The sequence below is a fragment of the Micromys minutus genome, assembly GCF_963924665.1.
Source record: "Micromys minutus genome assembly, chromosome: 2".
Taxonomy (NCBI): Eukaryota; Metazoa; Chordata; class Mammalia; order Rodentia; family Muridae; genus Micromys; species Micromys minutus.
Window position 1 is genome coordinate 106,965,253 of NC_137971.1, and position 22,422 is coordinate 106,987,674.

Consider the following 22,422-nt stretch of genomic DNA (forward strand, 5'->3'; position numbering starts at 1 on the left):
TTCCTTTTCTTTTTATGTCAAAATATACCGAAAATCAGTAAAAAAGAGAAAGAAAAATCTTGAATATCTGGAAATTACATCTTTAAAATATATTAAAGCAGAAGTTAAGGAAAAATTTAAAAATATATCAACCCACTAATCTCAAAATTTTTAACCCAGGATGTTTCCTGAGGCTGGAGTGAGTGGGTGAATGGAAGAGCACTCTCAAAGGCAGGGAAAGGAGGAATGGGAGAGGGGCTTTTCAAGAGAAAACCAGGAAGGGGGGACAACATTTGGAATGCAGATACATAAAATAATCAATAAAAAGATAACCAATATATATATATATATAGTCCAAGGTGTACAGTATGACCATTTTTACAGTCCCTAATAACTTTTCATAAAGATTAATATATATGATTAAATAATATTCAAATTAAAATGTCAAATATGTTCAGTAAAGTTTTTTTTTTCAAGAAGAAGCAAAATCACATATTAAATTCCAAATTAACAAGACTTGAAAACCTATTAGAGAAGAAACACAATATGGAGTTTAGGGGAAAAAATGTAAAACCAATAACCTGATGAACAATAATTAAAATATATGTTACATAAATAAAAATTTTAAAATGATATTAAATGATGTCACAACAACAATGTTAGTTTTTCAGTACAAAGAAGTCAGTCCTTAGGCCAGATACAGTGAAAAAAAAAAAGAAACAAACAAAATACATGGTCTCTTCAAGTTGTGCTTATATAATGTGCATATGTATACATGTGAAAAATAATCAAACAAAATAGAACATCATTTTAGGAGTACGATAGTATGTTATGGGAAGGAGTGAGAGAAGGTAGAAATAGCAAGAAGCACAAAAAAGTAATTGTGTAATAACATTTTAATTAAAAATTAATTGAAAGAATAAACAATAGTGAAGCTGCAAAAATGAAAGGAGACAATTAATCCCAATTAACACCTATATGCCAAAAACTTCAATAATCAGATATAAATTAATTTTGAGAGATATGTAAATAGGTAGACTTAACTTCTTCAAGTAGTAGTAAAGAAATACACTAAATGCCAAATAAGAACTTTACTTAATATTATATTGTCACAAAGAATAAAGTAATTCAGGACCAGGATAAAGACCATGAATTAAATAAAACTTTATTTTTGAAAAGATAATCAGGAGTTTCCAAGATGCTTTTATTAGATACGTATGCATCTCTCTCTCTCTCTCTCTCTTTCTCTCTCTCTCTCTCTCTCTCTCTCTCTCTCTCTCTCTCTCTCTATATATATATATATATATATATATATATATATATATATATATATATATTAGACCCAAAATATTATTATAATATAAATATAGTACAAATGTAAATATACTATCAATATATTATGTTATATATGCTTTAATCCTTTCGTCTTTCTTCAAATTTGTTGACACAGAGCTGTACACATATTTTAAATATTAAACTCAGAAAAAGATGCTGTAAGTACAATGTATTTGTTAGGTGACACTGAAACAAAATGATCAGTTTTTTTGTTTAATGTATGACAGTTTAGTCTGCCATCTTCAGGATGTTGCTGTCACACTGAAATGAAACTTGTATAAAATAGCAACTTTTTGTAATTGTCTTTTTCTTAAAGTACTGGTTGTTTCATTATACATTTTCTTAATGAAATTGCTGATTGCTTCTCAGGTGAAAAGCATGCATGCATTATTCTCAAACATTCAGTACTTGTAATTGGAATTTCTTTTTCTTCCTAAACCTTTCAAAACTGCCTGAAGCAAGGAATTGCTGGGAAATTTGACTATAATTAAAGCTGAAGTGTCAGGGTAACAAGATTGCAGATCCACAATCACAGAACACTTAGAAAGGCATTTTTCATTATACACCAGCAGATACGAGGCCCCTAACACATATATAGCAGAGGACTGCTAGGTCTGGGTTCAGTCAGAGAAGATGCACCTAACCCTCAAGAGACTGAAGACCCCAGTGAGTTTAGAGTTCTGGTGGTGTGAGTGGTGTGGGGACATCATCATAAGGACCGGGGTGAATGGGAAGGAGTATGGGATTTGGAACAATCAGAGGATGGGCTGGAGAGGGGAAATAAAATATGGAGTTAAAAAAAGACAAAAACAAAAAGAAAAAATAATATAAATACAAAGAAAAAACAAAAAATGAAAGTGAGTTTAAACATATGAGAGTGAAGCCTTTCAAGTAAAAGAACTGACAAATGTTCACTGTATAATTACTTAAAACACAATTCTTCACTTTCAAAATTTACTGGTCTTGTTCTCTTTTATATTAACTATGGATATTCTCCTGAGGACAAAACTCTGAGAACACAGCACTTAATTGGACAAATATCTATGGGGAATTTGCTTAGGTAATTATTTCTGGAGAATTGTTAAAAAAATTAGTGGGGACTAATTAAAATTCAGAAATAAACACAGGGTGGAGCAGAAAAGTAGTCACCTGAGTCACCTGAAAGTGTTGGGATGATGGCGAAGATGATGAAACATTGCAGGAAGCACACAGACAATCTCCATCAACGCAAGTATTTGTCTGGCACCTGAGTGAGCTCAGAACAATATCCTGTGTAGCTTTAACATCCTAAACAAAGCAGAGAGTGATTCTCTCTATATGTCTATCCTCTCTTTTCTACTGTTCTCTTCACAGTGATATACTGAATTAAAGTAGGCACTAAAATAACAGAATAATAATAATAGACTTTAATAAGAATGCTTCAAGTTAAATTTAATTTCTAAGCATTCCATATAATAATATTAACTGTTTTAACAGGGGAAAACTAGAAACACATGGTGTTTAAATATGCACCCAATTTGAGATGACACTTTTGAGTTTCATGTACTTGTAAAAATTCTCTGTATGTCTTCAAATTCCTTTCCTCAGTTTTAACAGATTTAAATAAAGAATTATATCAAAAGATAAATTATGGATCATATTCAAATATATTTTGAAATACAAAACATCTCACAATGATTAGCCCTAAATCCATAAAGTCTGGGAAGGTAGAAATATTAGATTTGACAACCTTATCTATGCAAGAACATTAGAAGCTGAAGTAGATCCCATAACACTATTTGAGTCTGAAGTATGGAGTTTGAACAACTAAAAAAAACTGACACACTTGAAGTTTTAATAAGAAAGTTGCCAGAAAGAAAAACTCTACTTATCAAAATTTGTACATTAATACCTAGTATAATTTAATCAAAGTGGGAGTAATGGCACTGAAAATGCTAATATAAGATTACCTGCTCCAAGCAATCATCTAACCAATATTCTCACAGGTTGTAAGACACATGGAGACTACTCTTTTTTGTGGTAGATGAAGTCAGATTGTATCTCAAATTGGTAGAGTAAACACACTACACCAATCACTTGAGGCTGATATTGCTAGGATATAAAATATCAGTTTTGGACAGTGGATGATTACACGAAGGTTCAGAAAAGTAAACAAATTTAGGCAATTATTGTCAGGATTGTATTTTTTTCTGGTGGCCCTGGGAGGACTTGCTAGAAAGCTGTGAAGATTATGCCCAAGTTATAATAGAGACACTATGACACTGGACATGCCAAACCATGAGATATATGGCTATGAATCTTCTAGCTACAGGGTGATACCTTCCTGGAAGTCCATATTTGTCCAAAGTAGCAGGTATAGAGAAGTAGAACTACCTAAGCCTCACAGACTTCAAAAAAATGCCAAAGAAATGCTTTAAATAATGAAATGCTCTTGTCCTTTTGGGATGTTGAATTTTCTTTGATTTGGTCTTTCAATATATTCTTCCTATTTCCCTTTTGTAATGGGAATGGTTATTCTGAATTATGTGAATAGAAAATATGTAAATTAACACTTAATTTTACAAGTATTCATATTTAAGGGTGTTTGGAGATTCAGAAGAGACATTACTGTTTTTTGAAAATGTTACTTGTATTGACTTTGCTATTTTATTGAGATTGGGAGAATCTTGTAGATATATCTAATGTATGTTGTATTGAGACAAACATCTTAACAAGACAGCAGATTTTATGACATAAGGTCTTATAGGCCATAAAACTTTAATCTGAATCCCCTGCGCCCCCAAAAAAATTCAGTGGGACTAAGGAAGAGATTGTCAACAAATATTCTCAGAACAGACATGACAATCAGGTCCTATAATTGTTCAACTAATCATTTTGCCAAAGCTGGAAATTATTCTAAACATTTATTTCAGTATCTTTTACACATGTCCATTGATACCTATTCAAGAATCATTTTTGCTTCTCCTTACCGGGAGAAAAGGCTTCACATGTTATTACTCATTGTCTTGAAGCATGGAGTGCATGGGGCATACCTAAAGTGTTAAAAACAGATAATGGTCCTGCCTATACTTCAGCAAAATTCAAGCAATTTTGCCATCACATGGGAGTTTCACTCCTGACAGGATTGCCTTATAATACTCAGGGTCAAGGCATCATTGAACGTGCTCATTGCGCCCTAAAGGTTTATTTAAAAGAACAAAAAGAGGAAATTGATGAGGTGCCCCCTACACCCAAAATGGCAATTTCTACTATGTTTCTTACCTTAATTTTTTAAAATTTGGATGCTCATGGCCATTCAGCTGCCGAGCACCATGGGCAATTTCCCCTTCCACCTAAAGAGTTAGTAAAATGGAAAGATGTCCTCACTGGTAATTGGAAAGGCCAGGATACTATCTTAATATGCTCCAGGGGAGCTATTTGTGTGTTTCCACAGAGAGAAGAAAGCCCGATTTGGATCCCAGAATGTCTAACATGTCGAGTGCTACCAGAACAAGATGCTGTTCCACCTGCTTCTGATGAGCCTGTCCTGCATGATGATTCAAGTGGAACTGCAATGGGGGATTCTGTTGGTGTTTCCAAAACCAATGCCTATTTTCCTTAATGCAAAATCATTTCCTCCTATATTTGGCACCTATAAAACCTTTGATGTACTTGCCCTTAGACACCAAGATAGCAGGGTTAGGGGAAAATAGAACTTTTGCCTTATCAGGTAGTTTTTGGCATGCTTTGATGCAGAGAGACTGTGTTTCTGATCTAGATAGTGTGCAAACTCTGTACTCAACAATAACATGACAAAGTGGTCATAGCACAAGATCTTGCTGCACTTGAAATGGGCACCTCTCCCTCTGTTTGGCTTAGTATGCTTTAGGAAAAGTGTTGGGTCTGTGTTTGGATAGCCCTTGAACCCTGAGCCTTTGAGGCATTGCACCAGGAATTGGTATCCTACACATAGGAAGCCTTTGCACCCTGCAAGTCTCGTTCCCATTGCACACAGAAAGGTGACTTTCCCAAAATTATTGCTGATCATGGTCTCAAACCCTAAAAGTCCAACAAGAGTCTGATGATGCCATGTTATATGTTTTATTTAAGAAAGAAGTGGGAAATGTTGAGAGCCATTTGTGCCGAACCCAAAGATGGCACCAGCTTTCTTCTGATGACTCAGCAAACAAGCTGTTGCCCAGCCCGAGAGATGTAGTGAGCACGTACCACAGACATCACAGCCCCCTCTCAGGGCATACTAATGAGTTACTTGAGGGTGCATCAATCATGTAGCAACACGAGTCTCCTGGGCATATATAAGCAGTGCAATTTTCTTCCACGTGGTCCCCTGCTCAGAGTGCTGTACAATAAAGGTTGTTCGCAGAAGAATCCTGTTGTCGCTCGTCGTTCCTGCCAGCGGGACATGGGGCGCGCGACACCTGATCTCAAGTTATATTACAAAAAAATTGTGATGAAAACCATATGGTATTAGTACAGAGATAGGGAAGTTACCAATGGAACAGAAGTAAAGACCCAGAAACAAACCCTCACACCCATGGTCACTTGATCTATGACAAAGGAGCTAAGAATATTCAATCTAAAACTGACAACCTCTTCAACAAATGGTGTTGGTCCAACTAGCAGTCAGCAGGCAAAATAATTCAAATCAATCCTTTCTTATCTCCTTGTACGAAGCCCAAATCTAATTAGAAGAAAGACCTCCATATAACACCAGGTACTCTGAAACTATCAGAAGAGAAATTGGGGAAGAGCTTAGAACACATAGGCACAAGGCACATTTTTATGTACAGAACATCAATGGCTTATGCTCTAAGATCAAGAATCAAAAAATGAAATTACAAAGTTTCTGGAACGCTGAGGACACTGTCAAAAAAAGAGCCATCACACTGGGAAAGGTTCTTTAACAATCTTTCATCTGATAGAAGGTTAATATCCAATATATACAAAGAAATCAAGAAATGTGACTCCAGAGAATCAAACAATTTTATTGAAAATTGGGTACAGAGCTAAACAAATAAATCTCAGCTGAGGAATACGGAATGCCTGAGAAATACCTAAAGAAATGTTCCACATCCCTACATCATAGAAATGCAAATCAAACAACCCTAAAATCCAATTTCACAACCATCATAATAGCTAAGATCAAAAACTCACACAACAGCATATGTGAGGATGTGGAGAATTAGGAACACTCCTCCACTATTTGTGAGATTGTAAGCTGGTACAGCCATTCTGGAAATCAGTCTGGTGGTTCCTCAGAAAATTGGACATTGTAGTACTTGAAGACCAAGCTATTCTACTCCTGAGCATGTACCTCAAATATGCTCCAACAAACAATAAGAACACATGCCCTGCCATGTTCAGAGCAGACTTATGTATAATAACCCAACGCTGAACAGAACCCAGATGTCCTTCAACAGAGAAATGGATACAGAATGTGTGGTACATTTACAAAATGGAGTACTACTCAGCTATTATAAATAATAACTTTATGAAATTCCTAGGTAAATGGATGGAACTTGAGAATATCATCCTGAGTGAGGTAACCCAGTAACAAAAGAACACACATGGTATGCAGTCATTGATAATTTAATACTAGCCTCAGAAAGCTATAAAAATCCAAGGAAAATTCACAACGCTTATGAAGCACATAAAAAACAAAGGCCAAAATGTGGAAGCCTCAGTTATTCTTAGAAAGAAGAACAAAACACTCACATGGGGAGGTACAGGATCAAGCTAAAGAGTGGGAATTAAAAAGGGGTTCTTGCAGGGGCTGCCTCACTTAAGGATCTACCCCATATCCAGCCACAAGGCCCAAGCACTATTGGTGATACTGGCAGGTACTTTCTGGCAGGAAACAGATAGGAGTGCCTCCTTAGGGGCTCTTCCAGAGCTGAGCATGCTTTCAGCTAAACATCATACTGAGCACAGCAACCCTAGTGAGGGTTTTGGTGGGGATAATGAAGGAGCTGAAAGGGTTGCCACCTCATGGGAAGAACAATATTGTTGACCAAATCTTCCACAGCTGCCATGGACTAGAACACCAACTATTGAGCACATATTGAGAATCCCATGGCTCTAGTTGCATATATAATGAAGAATAACAGTGTCTGTCATCAATGTGAGAAGAGACCTTTGGTTCCCAATGTAGGGGAATGCCAAGGCACTGAGGTGGAGAGGTGGAGAGTTTTGGAGTTATTGCACTTTCATGAAGACAAGTAGAGTGGATGGGTCTATGGGAGTAGGTTGGGAAAAGGGGATAACATTTCAAATGTTAAACAGAGAGTATCTAATAAAAAATTAAAAAGCAAAAAAAAAAATCAAATCAAATGATTAGTAAGAATATAAGAGTGTGAAAAGACCAAGTATCATAGACCAAAATGTATTTTCAGCAAAATTATAGAAGAAAACTTTTCCAACCTGAAATAATAGATGTCTATAAACATACAGGAAGCTTAAAGAACACCAATTAGACTGGATAAGTAAAGAAAATCAATTTTTCACATACTAATCAAATACAAAATCTACAGAATAAAGAAAGAATATTAAAAGCGGCATGTAACATATAAAAGCCGAACTTTCAGAATTACACCTGACTTCTCAACAGATATTCTAGAAACATTTGGGCAGGTATCATGTAAACTTTAAAAGAAATCCAGTTTCCAACATAGACTACAATATCCTGCAAATTTTTCAATCACTATTGATAGATAAACCAAGATATATCAAAAAAACCACATAAAAACAACATAGATACACCAATCTAAGTAATCAAAAATATTTTCAGGAAAAATTACAACCCAACAATGATAAGTATATTCAAAAAAAGACAAGAAATAAGAAATTCCATACCACCCAAAACAATGAAAACACAAACATCCACCTCTGGCCTTCCTTCTCTTTGGGCTTCATAAGGTCTGCAAATTGTTTCTTTGCTATTCTGAGCTTTTTGGTCTAGTATCTGCTTATTAGTCAGCACATTTCATAAGTTCTTTTGTGTCTTGGTGGTTACCTCACTCAGGATGATCATTTTAAGTCCCATTTATTTGTGTAAGAATTTCATGAAGTCATTTTTTAATAGCTGAGTAGTACTCCATTATGTAAATGTACCACAATTTCTGTATCTATTTGTCTGCTGAATGACATCTGGATTTTTTCCAGCTTCTAGCTATTATAAACAAGGCTGCTGTGAAGATGGTGGAACATGTGTCCTTGTTAGATGTTGACTCTTCTTTTGAGTATATACCCAAGAGTAGTATAGCTGGGTCCTCAGGTAGTACTATATCCAATTTCCTGAGAAACTTCTAGAATGATTTTCAGAGTGGTTGTACCAGTTTTCAATCCCACCAACAGTGGAGAAGTGTTTCTCTCCAGCATCTGCTGTCACCTGATTTTTTTACCTTAGTTATTCTGATTGGTGTGAGGTAGAATCTTTGCTTTGATTTGCATATCCCTGATGACTAGGGAAGTTGAACATTTCTTTAGGTGCTTTTTAGGCATTCAATATCTTTCAGTTGAAAAAGAAAATTTAGCTTCGTACCTTTTTAAAAAATAGGTTTGTTTGATTCTCTAGAGTATAACTTATTAAATTCTTTGTATATATTAGAGAGTGCCCTCTATCGTATGTAGGGTTGGTAAAGATCCTTTCCCAATCTGTTGGCTGCAGTTTTGTCTTCTTGAGAGTGTATTTAGCCTTACAGAAACTTTGTAATTTTATGAGGTCTCATTTGTCTCTTCTGAATCTTAGACCACAACCTATTGGTGTTCTGTTCAGAAAAATTTCCTCTGTACTTATGTGTTCTAAACTTTTTCTCACTTTCTGTTGTATTAGATTCAGTGTATCTGGTTTTATGTAGAGGTCTTTGACCCACTCGCACTTTAGATTTGTACAAGGAGATAAGAAAAGATTGATTTGCATTTTCTGCATGTTGATTGCCAGTTCCACCAGCACCATTTGTTGAAGAGGCTGCCCTTTTTTTTGAATATTTTTAGCTCCTTTGTCAAAGATATGTGGGTTCATTTCTGTACCTTCAGTTCTATTCCATTAATCTACCTGCCTTTCTCTGTACCAATATCATGCACTTTTTATCACAATTGAACTGTAATACAGCTTGAGGTCAGGGATGGTTATTTCCCTAGAATATTATAAATTACAGAACAGAAAAATGAAGTTAGATTTAAGCCATCTGCTACTGATGATACTGATACCTCCTAAGAAGGGTGACACTCTCTAATAGAGTACCACTGAATATATCACCCATTCTCAAGGGAAGGCCCCAGACACTAGAGTAGTTGGCCAGAATTTTGTTTGTTTGTTTTGATTTTTATTATCTTATTCATTTAAAGCATCTTTATGAGGCAATGACATACTACTAAATACATGTAAAAATGAAATAAAACAAAACTGAAGATATCTCATACTAGTGTTAAGTATTAATAGCTATCAGAAAGCTCTGGAACCAATAAAAAATCACACACAAATCAAGTAGATAACAAAAATTTAACTTTGGATTGCAATAAATGAATCTGAAAGAAATAAAACAATACAAAGAATCGATATCAATGATTTATTTATGGTTTTATTGCTCCAAAGAGATACAATAACAATTTAATTGGGCTAGATTACAGTTCACAGGATTTGTTTATTATCCTATTGTGGAATGCATGGTGTCATGCAGGCAGATATAGTTCTGGTGATGTAGCTGAGTGTTCTACATCTGATACATAGGCAGCAGAATATGACAGTGACATGATGCTCATGTTTAGGCTTTCAGGCTTTTTAGCTCATCCTATAGTTTATAAAACCTCCAGTAAAGGAACATCTACTCCAACAAGGCATTATGCCCTCATGAAGGCTATAGGCTCCATTTTTATTCAAACTACCACAGCACCTATATCTGGTTTTTGTTGTTTTTTGTTTTCAGAGTTTACTTCCTTTTTTTAATATATGTGTCTTTTCTTGGGTTTTACTTGTTTGTTTTTTGCTATTCTGATGTACTAGTCTTTGTTATACATTCTTACACTTTGTTTGATTTCATTTTATTAACTATTAGAATCTTCTTAATTAAGAATGTGAGACAGGAAGGTGATTGATCTTCATGGAAAGAAAAATGAAGGGAAACAAAAAGTAGTGAGGGGTTTCTATAATCAGAAAATATGTGAAAAGAATCTATTCAACAGAGGGAAGAAAATTTTGTGGTATGTGTGATTTTGTGTGTGTGCACTTTTTTGTGTGCTTGTGTATTTGTATAAAATTTTCTGTAATTTTATCAGCTCTTTTTCTCTAGAATACCATGAAAAATACATGTTCCTTTTATATTCAAATGTAAAAACAACTTGTGATCTAATTTTTCTTAAAGCCCCCTTTATCTGTTTTTTTCTAAGACTATAAATAATAGGGTTTAAGAATGGTGGAACCATGGTATAAAATACAGAAATAAACATTTCCTGAACTATTTCAAAGGTCACTACTGAAGGTCTTTGAAACACATAGGCAGAAGAACTAAGAAAGACTGTCACCACAATTATGTGAGGGACACATGTGGAAAAAGCCTTCCCTCTCTCTCCTTTGATGGGAATCTTCAATATAGTTGATAATATGCGAACATATGATATGGCAATAAACACAAAGCAACCACCACCGAGTCCAATGTCAGTCAGATGTATTAAGAGTTTGTTATTGAAGGTGTCAGAACAAGAAAGCCTCAGCAAAGCAGTCATTTCACAAAATAACTGAGGGACAACATTCGAGTGACAGAAAGATAGCTGGAACGTTCTGAAAGTGTGCACACTTGCTAGGACAAGAGAGATAAGTAGGGAAGTCAGTGTCATCTGAACACAGAATTGGTGGTTCATGATCACAGGGTAGAGGAGAGGCTTGCAGGTGGCCACATAGCGATCCTGGGACATGATGGCAAGAAACAGAACCTCTACACATGCACAAAGAAAAAGATCTGTGCTGCACAGGCACCAAGAGAAATATTCCTATGGTCAGTGACAGAGTTAACACAGAAACTGGGGACAATGATGGAAATGTCGCACATATATAAGATGGACAGATTCCTGAGGAAGAAGTTCATGGGTGTGTTCCGGGTCTGGTCAACTGTAATAGCAATGATGATGATAAGGTTCCCTACAAGGCTGCACAGATACACCAGCTGGAACAGCACACTGAGTAGAATCCTAAGTTCCCAAGTCTCAGCAAAAACTTTCAGGAGAAAATCAGTCACTAGGGTAAAATTGACCATTGTCTCAAAGAGCAGGTTTTCTGAAAAGAAAACAAACAAACAAAAAAATCTTATTTGATAGATCACTAGCACTCATCTAAAAACTCTTTGTCTTCTAAAATTAGATTTTATATTTGAACTATAAATCATGTTTCCTAATCTTGCATGCTCCTTTTAAACTTGCTTCGTTCATAATACACATAGTTGTACATCATATGCTGATATGCACTTATAATTAGTTTCTATAATAATTACTGTCTCATAAGTTTATAATCTTAATAAAGAATAAGTTAATTAATATATTGCATTTTCTTCCTCCAGGTAAACTATTTGTATCAATGAGAAACAGCCAAAGAAATTTTACATGTAGAAAGTATTCTAATCTGTTTTAACTTTTAAAAACGTTTTTGTAATCAATATGTATTTACATATGATATACAGTCATACTCTATGATTATTTTTATTTATACACATATGTTTATATGTATTGAGTGGCAGGTAAAAAGAAGAGTAACAGTTAGAGTCATGGACATACTGGAAATGGTTGGGAAGTAGATACAAAAATTGTGTTACATTTATAGAATTGAGTACCTCTCAGGTATTAAAAAATGACTTCATGAAATTCTTATGCAAATAAATGGGACTTAAAACTTTTATTCTGAGTGAGGTAATCCAGACACAAAAGAACACACATGGTATAATACTTGCTGATAAGCAGATACTAACCCAAAAAGCTCAGAATAGCCAAGAAACAATTCACAGAACTTATGAAGCTCAAAGAGAAAGGCCAGAAGGTGAATGCCTCATTCTTTCTTAGAAGGGAGAAGAAAACCTTTATGGGATGAAATAAAGGGACAAATAGAGGAGCAGGCATTGGAGTAAAGATCATGCACAGATTGCCTCACCGGTGGACACATCCCATATGCAGCCAATAAACACATGCTGTATTGCTGAAGCAAAGTAGTGCTTAGTAGCAGGAATCTGATATAGATGCCTCCTCAGAGGCACTGCCAGAACCATACAGATACAGAAGAGGATGCTTGTAGCTAATCATTTGACTGAATATGGGAATCCCAATGATGGAGCTAGAGAAAAGATTGAAGGAGCTGACAGGGTCTGAAACCCTATGTGAAACACAAAATTATTAACTAACCAAACCCACCACATCACCCAGGAACTAAAACACCACCCACTGAGTTCTTATGGAGACACCCATTGCTCCAGGTGCATATGCAGCAGAGGACATCATTCTCTGGCATCATTGAGAGGAGAGGACTTTGATCAAGTTAAGGCTCCTTTTCCCAGCTTAAAGGAATGCCAAGGCCCTGAAGTGGGTGAGGAAAGTTTCGAAAAGGAGCACTTTCATGGAGGCAATGGGAGAGGGTGGGAAGTTGGGATTGGTGGAAAGGGAATAGCACCTGAAATGTAAATACAGAGAATATTCAATTTAATAAAAAAGGGGAAAAACAAAAAAAGAGAAATCAATGTAGATTTATAAAGAGTATATATATATATATATATATATATATATCCTCAGTTACAGTGAAATATATTTTGGCTAGCTGTGGCCTTGAGCAAAGGCAGTTTATACCTGACACTCCATATACTGCAATGCATAACACCATGTTGTTCTCAACAGTTGGTATATAAGCTAGACTGATGTTAATGTACACAATGGAATATAAGACCATATTCTCCCAATAGTGATCAACATTAGTCATAATCTTTGACTAATGCCCAAATTTATACATACAAATATCAGTTCTAAAATTTATAGTCAATACAGGGGTGATAATACAATGAATTGTGTGTAAAATGAAAGGTAAGCTCTATCTGAATTTAATAAGATAATGTAAAAATTTTTCTCAAATTCTTATAGAAACTACCAAAGATACTGCCTATATAGTAAAGACTAATTAATTTGGAACAAAATAACCTAGAAAGAGTTGAACAAATCAGTTATTACGCATATAAAAAGCAAGTCGCCAAGTGATCATATGTGGTAGAGTAGGCCACAGTCAGCTTTTATTTTTTCTTGAATAAGATATGTTAAATGTATTATTTTGGAAGCTTCAAAATTCAAAGAGCAGGAAATGCAGGAAAGTTAAAGAAAACGTTACTTAATGACATTAGTTAATGAACATTACCTACTTATAATTCTTAATTGCAAAATTTATTTCATTGCAAAGATGGCATTAAACTGTTTTATATATGTTATATAAACTGTTATATGCCATTGGCATAGAGAAAGCATTATTCTTCCAAATATACCAGTATAGAATCCACTGAGTAGTTCAGCACATCTGTACTATACTGGATAGATATTCTTCAAGAGCATAAAATCAGAGTAAAGTGAGCAGTAAATCAAATAGAAACCATAATTAATGTGTGCAAAAAGCAACAAATTTCTGGCTGAATTTTGAACTTGAAAAACGTAATTTTTAATTAGATAAGAAAACAGCATACATTGAATATTTTTTATGGCTACAGTATTCTCCAAAAAAAAAAAAAGGTCAGTGATAGAAATATAAGTTAAAAAAATTCAATAATATTTTTGTGTGTTTTTGTTTGGGGTAGTGAATAGAATAGAATAATTAAGAAGACTTTTATACTCAGCCTTAAATATGACCAATTGCTTATATTGATAATCAATTTTAAATATCACAGGAGAGAATACCATGTACCAAACAAATCACACAGAAATACATGGAAAGTTTACCTCAAGACTATCAACATATGTGTGTACCAATCATTCTCTAGCAATAAGATTAGGAATTATTTCATTAAATATAAACAACAGTTAGTATATTTGTGTCAACCAAAAATTGGCCCTAAAGAATAATATATGGAATGAAAGTCTGAGTACATCACATGTAGATCTTAATAAGTTAAAAGACAAAACAGCACCAGATTCCTTTTAATCAACTGGAAAATTAACTAGAAATTAATAAAAACTTATGAACACCTACAATTTACATTTATAAAATATATTAAAGGAGAAATCAAATGTAACTTAAAAGAATATATTAACTAACCCATAAGAAAAATTTTAACCCATTATGGTTTCTGTCAAAAGGCATTAAAAGAGTGTAACAGGGTAAAAGAGTGGAGAAGAGACTAAAGAAAAGACCATCTAGAGACTGCCCCATGCAGGGATCCATCACATCTAAAGACACTAAACCCATTGCTGATGCCAAGAAGTGCTTTCTGAAAGTAGCCTGATATAGTTGTCCCCTAAGATGCTCTGCCAGAGCCTAACAATTATAGGTGATGCTCACAAGCAAATATCAGTCTGAGAAAGTGGACACCAAAGGGGGAGTGAGAAGAAGGACTGAGGAGATTGCACCTCCAATGAAATAACAACTATATCAACTAACTGGACACCTCATAGCTACCAGGGAATAAACCACCAAACGAAGAGTACACATGAAGGATCCCATGGCTCCAGCTGCATATGTATCAGAGGATTGCGTTATCTAGATTCAGTGGTAAAGAAATCCCTTAGTCCTGTGGAGGCTCAGTGCCTCAGAAAAGGGAAATGCTAAGACAGTGAGGCAGCAGTGGGTGAATGGGTGGGGGAACACTCTCAAAAGCAGGGAGAGGGGTTATGGTATAGGGTGTTTCTGAAAAGGAAAGGAGGAAGAAGGACAACGTTTAGAATGTAAATAAATATAATAACCAATTTAAAAGATTATCTCTAAAAAGTATATATCAAGTCAAAGGGAAACTGTATGGCCATTATCATAGTATTCAATATTTGTTCATAAAAATAAAGATTTACAATTAAATAATATTTAAAAAAATTGTAAAAGTTTGACTAAAAGCTTTTTATATTAAGACAGTAAAACAAAAAAATCACACATTAAACTAGAAATTAGCAAGGATTGAAAAACTATTAAAAAATAAACACAAGATGAAGTTTAGAAAAAATTGTAGACCCGGCGGCAACTTCAGTGTGCAGAACAGGGCGCGGCCCATCTGCCACAGGGATCAGTAGCACCTAAAGCTTTAAAGACTGGTGAGTAGGAGACCTGGGGAGCCAGGGAGCAGAGAGATCTCTGCGGAGTGCGCAATGTAAGCCCACCCAAAACCCTGCTTGATCCAGGGACCAGGAACAGAACTTTGGAACTTCTGTTTCCACCCGGCGACTCTGAGGCAAAGAGCAGGGCTTGGCCCATCTGCCACCTAGACCAGTGAAGACCCAGGGACACAGACCAGATACAAAGGAAAGGCGAGAACATATCACTGACAAAAAACTGGCAAGAGGAAAGTGAAAGAGTATATCTCAAGGAAACCAAGACAACCTGGCAACTCCAGAACCCAGCTCTCCCACAACAGCAAACATTGGAATGCCAAACACTCCAGAAAAAGAAGACACAGACCTGAAACCATACATCAAGAGGATGATAGAGATACTTAAACAAGAATGGAAGGAAAAGCAAAAAATTCAGAAGCTTTTGAAAAGGAAGCAAAAAAAAAAAAAAAAAAAAAAAAAAAAAAAAAAAAAAAAAAAAAAACAAAACAAAACACTCAAAGAACTCAAAGAACTAGTGGAAAACACAACCAAAGTGATGAAGGAATGGAAGAGGGAATTTAAAACAGAAATTGACACAATAAAGAAATCACAAAAAGAGATAACCCTAGAGGTAGAACACCTAAAAACGAAATCAGGAGTCACAGAAGCAAGCATCTCCAATAGATTACAAGAAATGGAAGAGAGAATCTCTGGGGCAGAAGATAACATTGTAAACACAGACAAAACAGCCAGAGAAGAGTCAAAAAACAAAAAGCTCCTAACCCAAAATGTCCAGAAAATCCAAGACAGAATAAGAAGACCAAACCTAAGGATAATAGGAATAGAAGAGGGAAAAGAGTATCACCTAAGAGGCACAGTAAATACCATCAACAAAATCGTAGAAGAAAACTTTCCTACCCTCAAGAATGAGATAACCATGAGCATAAAAGAAGCCTTCAGAACTCCAAATAAGTTGGACCAGAAAAGAAATACCTCCCGACAAATAATAGTCAAAACACCAAGTGCCCAAAGCAAAGAAAGAATACTAAAAGCAGTAAGGGAAAATGGTCAGGTAGCATATAAAGGCAGGCCAATCACAATCACACCCGATTTCTCAGCAGAGAATATCAAAGCTAGAAGAGACTGGACAGACATCATGCACACCCTAAGAGAGCACAATTGCCAGCCCAAGCTGCTGTACCCAGCAAAACTATCTATCACCAAAGATGGAGAGATGAAGATATTTCAAGACAAATCAAAATTTACACAATATCTTACCACAAACCCAGCACTACAATGAGTTATAGGTAGAAAACCCAATACAATGAGGGAAAATACAGCCTAGTAAAAACAAGAAAACTCTTAACAAGAAAACTAAAAGAAGAAAAAGACACAGACACAACTCAACACACAAAAGCAATAATGGCAGGAAACAGAAAAAACTATTCCTTGATATCTATTAACATGAATGGACTCAACTCCCCAATAAAGAAACATAGGCTATCAGACTGGATACATAAACAAAATACAGCCTTTTTCTGCATACAGGAAACTCATCTCAGAGACAAAGACAGACACTATCTCAGAGTAAAAGGGTGGGAAAAAAACTTCCAAGCAAACATCCCCAAGAAGCAAGCTGGTTTGGCTATTCTAATATCAAATAAAGTAAATTTCCAATCAAAAGTTATCAAAAAAGATAAGGAAGGACACTTTTTACTCATAACCGGGGAAATCTGTCAGGAGGAACTATCAATCCTTAACATATATGCTCCAAATAAAAAAGTACCCACATTCATAAAAGAAACCCTACTAAAGCTCAAAAATTACATTTCACCCCACACAATAGTAGGGAGAGACTTTAATACCCCACTCTCACCAATGGACACATCATGGAAACAGAAACTGAACAAAAACACTGCAAAACTAGCAGAGACTATGAACCAACTAGAATTAATAGATACATACAGAACATATCATCCTAAAGTAAAAGAACACACCTTCTTCTCAGCACCCATGGCACCTTCTCGAAAATTGACCACATAATTGGACACAGAACAAGCCTCAATCGATATAAGAAGATTGAAATACTCCCATGCATCCTCTCAGATTACCATGGACTACGGCTTGTCTTTAACAACTACTAAGACAACAAAAAGCCCAAATACACATGGAAATTAAACAATATTCTGTTAAACAATAGCGGGGTCAAAGAAGAAATAAAGAAAGAAATTAAGGATTTTATAGAATTCAACGAAAACAAATACACAACATACCCAAACCTATGGGATGCAATGAAACAGTACTGAGAGAAAAACTCATAGCCCTAAGTGCTTCCAAAAAGAAACTGGAGAGAGCTTACATCAGCAACCTGACAGCACAGCTAAAAGCCCTAGAACAAAAGGAAGTAGATATACCCAAAAAGAGTAGACAGCAAGAAATAATCAAAATTAGAGCAGAAATCGACCAAATAGAAAGAAAAAGAACCATTGAAAAAATCAACAAAACCAAGAGTTGGTTCTTTGAGAAAATCAACAAGATTGATAAACACCTAGCAGACTAACTAGAGGGCAAAGAGTGAGTATACAAATTAACAAAATCAGAAAGGAAAGTGGAGACATAACAACTGAAACTGAGGAAATTTAAGAAATCATCAGATCCTACTACAAAAACTTATACTCCACAAAATTGGAAAATCTGGAGAAAATGGACGAATTCCTAGACAGATACAAGATCCCAAACTTAAACTAGGACCAGGTAAACCATCTAAATAACCCTATAACACCTAAAGAAATAGAAGAAATCATCAAAAGCCTCCCAACCAAATAAAGCCCAGGTCCAGACAGGTTCAGTGCAGATTTTTATCAGACATTTATTGCACACATAACACCAATACTCTCCAAACTATTCCTGAAGATAGAATCAGAAGGAATACTACCTAACTCATTTTTTGAGGCTACAATAACCCTAGTACCTTAAACACACAAAGACCCCACAAGGAAAGAGAACTTCAGACAAATCTCACTTATGAACATGGATGCAAAAATACTCAACAAAATTCTTGCAAACCGAATCAAGGAACACATCAAAAAAATCATTCATCATGACCAAGTAGTCTTCATCCTTCGGATGCAGGGATGGTTTAATATAAGGAAATCCATCAATGTAATCCACCATATAAACATACTCAAAAACAAAACCACAAGGTCATCACACTAGATGCTGAGAAAGCATTTGACAATATTCAACACCCCTTCATGCTAAAAGTCCTGGAAAAAACAGAAATCCAAGGCCCATACTTAAACATAATAAAAGCAATATACAGCAAACCAACATTCAACATCAAACTTAATGGTGGGAAACTTGAAGCAATCCCACTAAAATCAAGGACTCGACAAGGCTGCCCAATCTCCCCCTACCTATTCAATATAGTACTGGAATCCTGGCTGGAGCAATTAGACAGCAAAAGGAGATCAAGGGGATAAAAATCAGAAAGGAAGAGATATAAACATCACTCTTTGCCGATGACATTATAGTGTTCATAAGAGACCCCAAAAATTCCACCAGAGAACTCCTACAGCTGATAAACAAGTCAGCAAAGTGGCTGGATACAAAATTAACTCAAACAAATCAGTAGCCTTTCCATACTCAAAGGACAAACATGTGGAGAAAGAAATTAAGGAAAAGCTACTCTTCACAATCGTCACAAAAACTATGAAATACCTTGTTGTGACTCTAACTAAGCAAGTAAAGGACCTGTATGGCAAGAACTTCAAACCTCTAAAGAAGGAAATTGAGGAGGATCTCAGAAAATGCAAAGATCTCCTATGCTCATGAATTGGAAAGATACAAATTTTTCAAATGGCCATTCTACCAAAAGCAATCTATAGATTCACCGCAATCCCCATCAAAATTCCATCACAGTTCCTCATGAAATAAGAAAAATCAATGTGCAATTTCATATGGAACAACAAAAGACCCAGAATAGCAAAATCTATCCTCCACAACAAGAAAACATCTGCAGGAATCACTATCCCTGACCTCAAGCTATATTCCAAGGCAATTTTGCTGAAAAATGCATGGTACTGGTACAGAAATAGGTGTGTGGATCAATAGAATATAATAGAAGATCCAGAAATGAGCCCTCATGTATATGTTCACCTGATTTTTGACAAAGGAGCCGTAAACATTCAATGGAAAAAAGACAGCCTATTCAACAAATAGGTGCTGGTCCAACTGGCACTCAGCATGCAAAAGAATGAAAATAGACCCTTTCTTATCTTTTTGTACAAAGCTCAAGTGTAAGTGGATAAAAGATCTCCACATTAAACCAGATAAACTGAATCTATTAGTTGAGAAAGTAGGGAAAACTTTAGAACATATAGGCACAGGAGAAAATTTTCTGAACAAAACAACAATGGCTCAAGCTCTAAGCTCAAAGATTAACAAATTGGACTTAATGAGATTGGAAAGTTTCTGTAAGGCTAAGGACATTGTCAAGAAAACAAAACGGCAGCCAACAGAATGGGAAAAGATATTTACCAACTCCACATCATAGAGAGTCCTAATATCTAAGGTATACAAAGAACTCAAAAAGTAGACACCAGAGAATCAAATAACCCTATTATAAAGTGGGGTACAGAACTAAACAAAACGTTCTCAGTAGAGGAATATCGAATGGCTGAGAAATATCTGAGGAAGTGCTCGACATCTTTAGCCATCAGGGAAATGCAAACCAAAACAACTCTGAGATTCCACCTCAAACCAGTCAGATTGGCCAAGATCCAAAACTCAGATGACAACCGATGCTGGTGAGGTTGCGGAGAAAGAGTAACACTTCTCCACTGTTGGTTGGGTTGCAAACTAATACAACCAGTCTGGAAATCAGTATGGCGTTACCTCAGGAAATTGGACATAATACTACCTGAAGACTCAGCTATTCCACTTCTGGGCATATGCCCCAGTGACACCTTAGTACACAACAAAGATATATGCAACCACAATTTTCATAGCAGCTTTATTTATAATAGCCAGAAGCTGGAAAGAACCCAGATGTCCTTCAGAAGATGAATGGAAAAAAAATTGTGGTACATTTACACAATGGAATACTACTCAGCCACCATAAACAATGACTTGATCAAATTCTTAAGAAAATGGCTGCATCTAGAGAATATCATTCTGAGTGAGATAACCCAGTCACAAAAGAACAGACATAATATGCAGTCACTGATAGTGAAATCCTAACCCCCAGAGGCTCGCACTGCCCCAGAAACAACTCACAGACTGTATGAAGTCCAAGAAAAAAAGTAAACAAAACAGAAAAAAATAGTCATGCTCAATCCTTACCCACCAAGGACACATTGACAATTTCGGTGTTGTACCCTGTATTACATGTACTGTCTGCTCATTGTTAAAAAACAAATCTTTACACACCAAGGAAACTTTGACTATTAAAAAAAAGGACAAACATTTGAAGAAAGAAATAAGGGAAAAGATACCCTTCACTATAGTCACAAATACTGTGAAGTACCTTGGTGTGACTCTAAGTAAGCAAGTGAAGGACCTGTATGACAAGAACTTCAAATTTCTAAAGAAGGAAATTAAGGACGATCTCAGAAAATGGAAAGATGTCCCATGCTCATGGATTGGAAAGAGCAACATTTTAAAAATGGCCATCCTACCAAAAGCAATCTACAGGTTCAGTGCAATCCCCATCAAAATTCCAACCCACTTCTTCATTGAGTTGTAAAGATCAATGTGCAATTTCATCTGGAATAACCAAAGATCTAGAATAGCAAAATCTATCCTCAACAACAAGAAAAAATCGGCGGGAATCACTATTACTGACCTCAAGCTATATTACAAGGCACTTTTGCTGAAAACTACATGGTACTGGTACAGAAATAGGCATGTGGATCAATGGAATAGAATAGAAGATCCAGAAATGAGCCCTCAAGTATATGGATACTTGATTTTTGACAAATTAGTTGTAAAGCTGCGGACAATGAAGATACATGCACCACAATGTTCATAGCAGCTCTATTAATAATAGCCAGAAGCTGGAAAGATCCCAGATGTTCTCCAGTAGATGAATGGATACAAAAATTGTGGTACATTTACACAATGGAGTACTACTCAGCTATCATAAACAATGACTTAACCAAAATCTTAAGAAAATGATTGCATCTAGAGAATATCATCCTGAATGAGGTAACCCAGTCACAAAGGAATAGACATAATATGTAGGCACTGATAGTGGGATGCTAACTCCCGAGGCTTGTACTGCCCTAGAAACAACTCACAGACTATGTAAAGTTCAAGAAAAAAAGAAAAGAAAACAAATCAAAACAAAAAGCATTATGCTCAATCCTTACACACCAAGAAAACGTTGACTAAATCTGGGTTACATCCTGTTTTACATGTACTTTTTGCTCATTGTGACTAGTAAGACCTTAATGCAGAGTGTCAAACCTTAAAAAAAGAAGAAAAAAAGCCAAGCACTGACAAAAATGTATTTGTATACATTTATGCAAAAATGTTAAAAATTTTTTTTTATAAAACAACTTTATTTTACAAACAAAGATAAATGTACAGATTTTATTTTTATCTTCGTTTTTTCAAATAAAGTTAAGAAATAAAAAATACAAGTTTTCATGAGTTAACGAAAAAAAGAACTTGGATGAAAGTTTAAACAGCACATATTGCTATTGGTAACCTATTATTATAGTTGATAGTAATTTTTTAATTTTTAGAAATAAAATTTTATTTGGGGGGCATATTAAAAATAAAATTTCATTCTGTTCATTTTGTGTCTCTTACAGTTAACATGTTATGCTGAGAAAAACAGGAGAGTGGAGACAAAGAATCAAT

The 22,422-nt window shown here is 35.4% G+C and overlaps 1 protein-coding gene across 1 annotated transcript in view; it reads right to left on the reverse strand.

Annotated features, from left to right (window-relative positions):
* The window catches only part of LOC308417797 (olfactory receptor 14C36-like), a gene marked incomplete at both ends in the record, with an annotated part of 31,928 nt that extends 20,367 nt beyond the window's left edge, over positions 1-11,561 (reverse strand). The window contains 1 exon segment of the mRNA XM_080913083.1: positions 11,256-11,561. Coding sequence (XP_080769209.1) covers positions 11,256-11,561 — 306 coding nt within the window.
* Between the last annotated feature and the right edge of the window lie 10,861 nt (positions 11,562-22,422).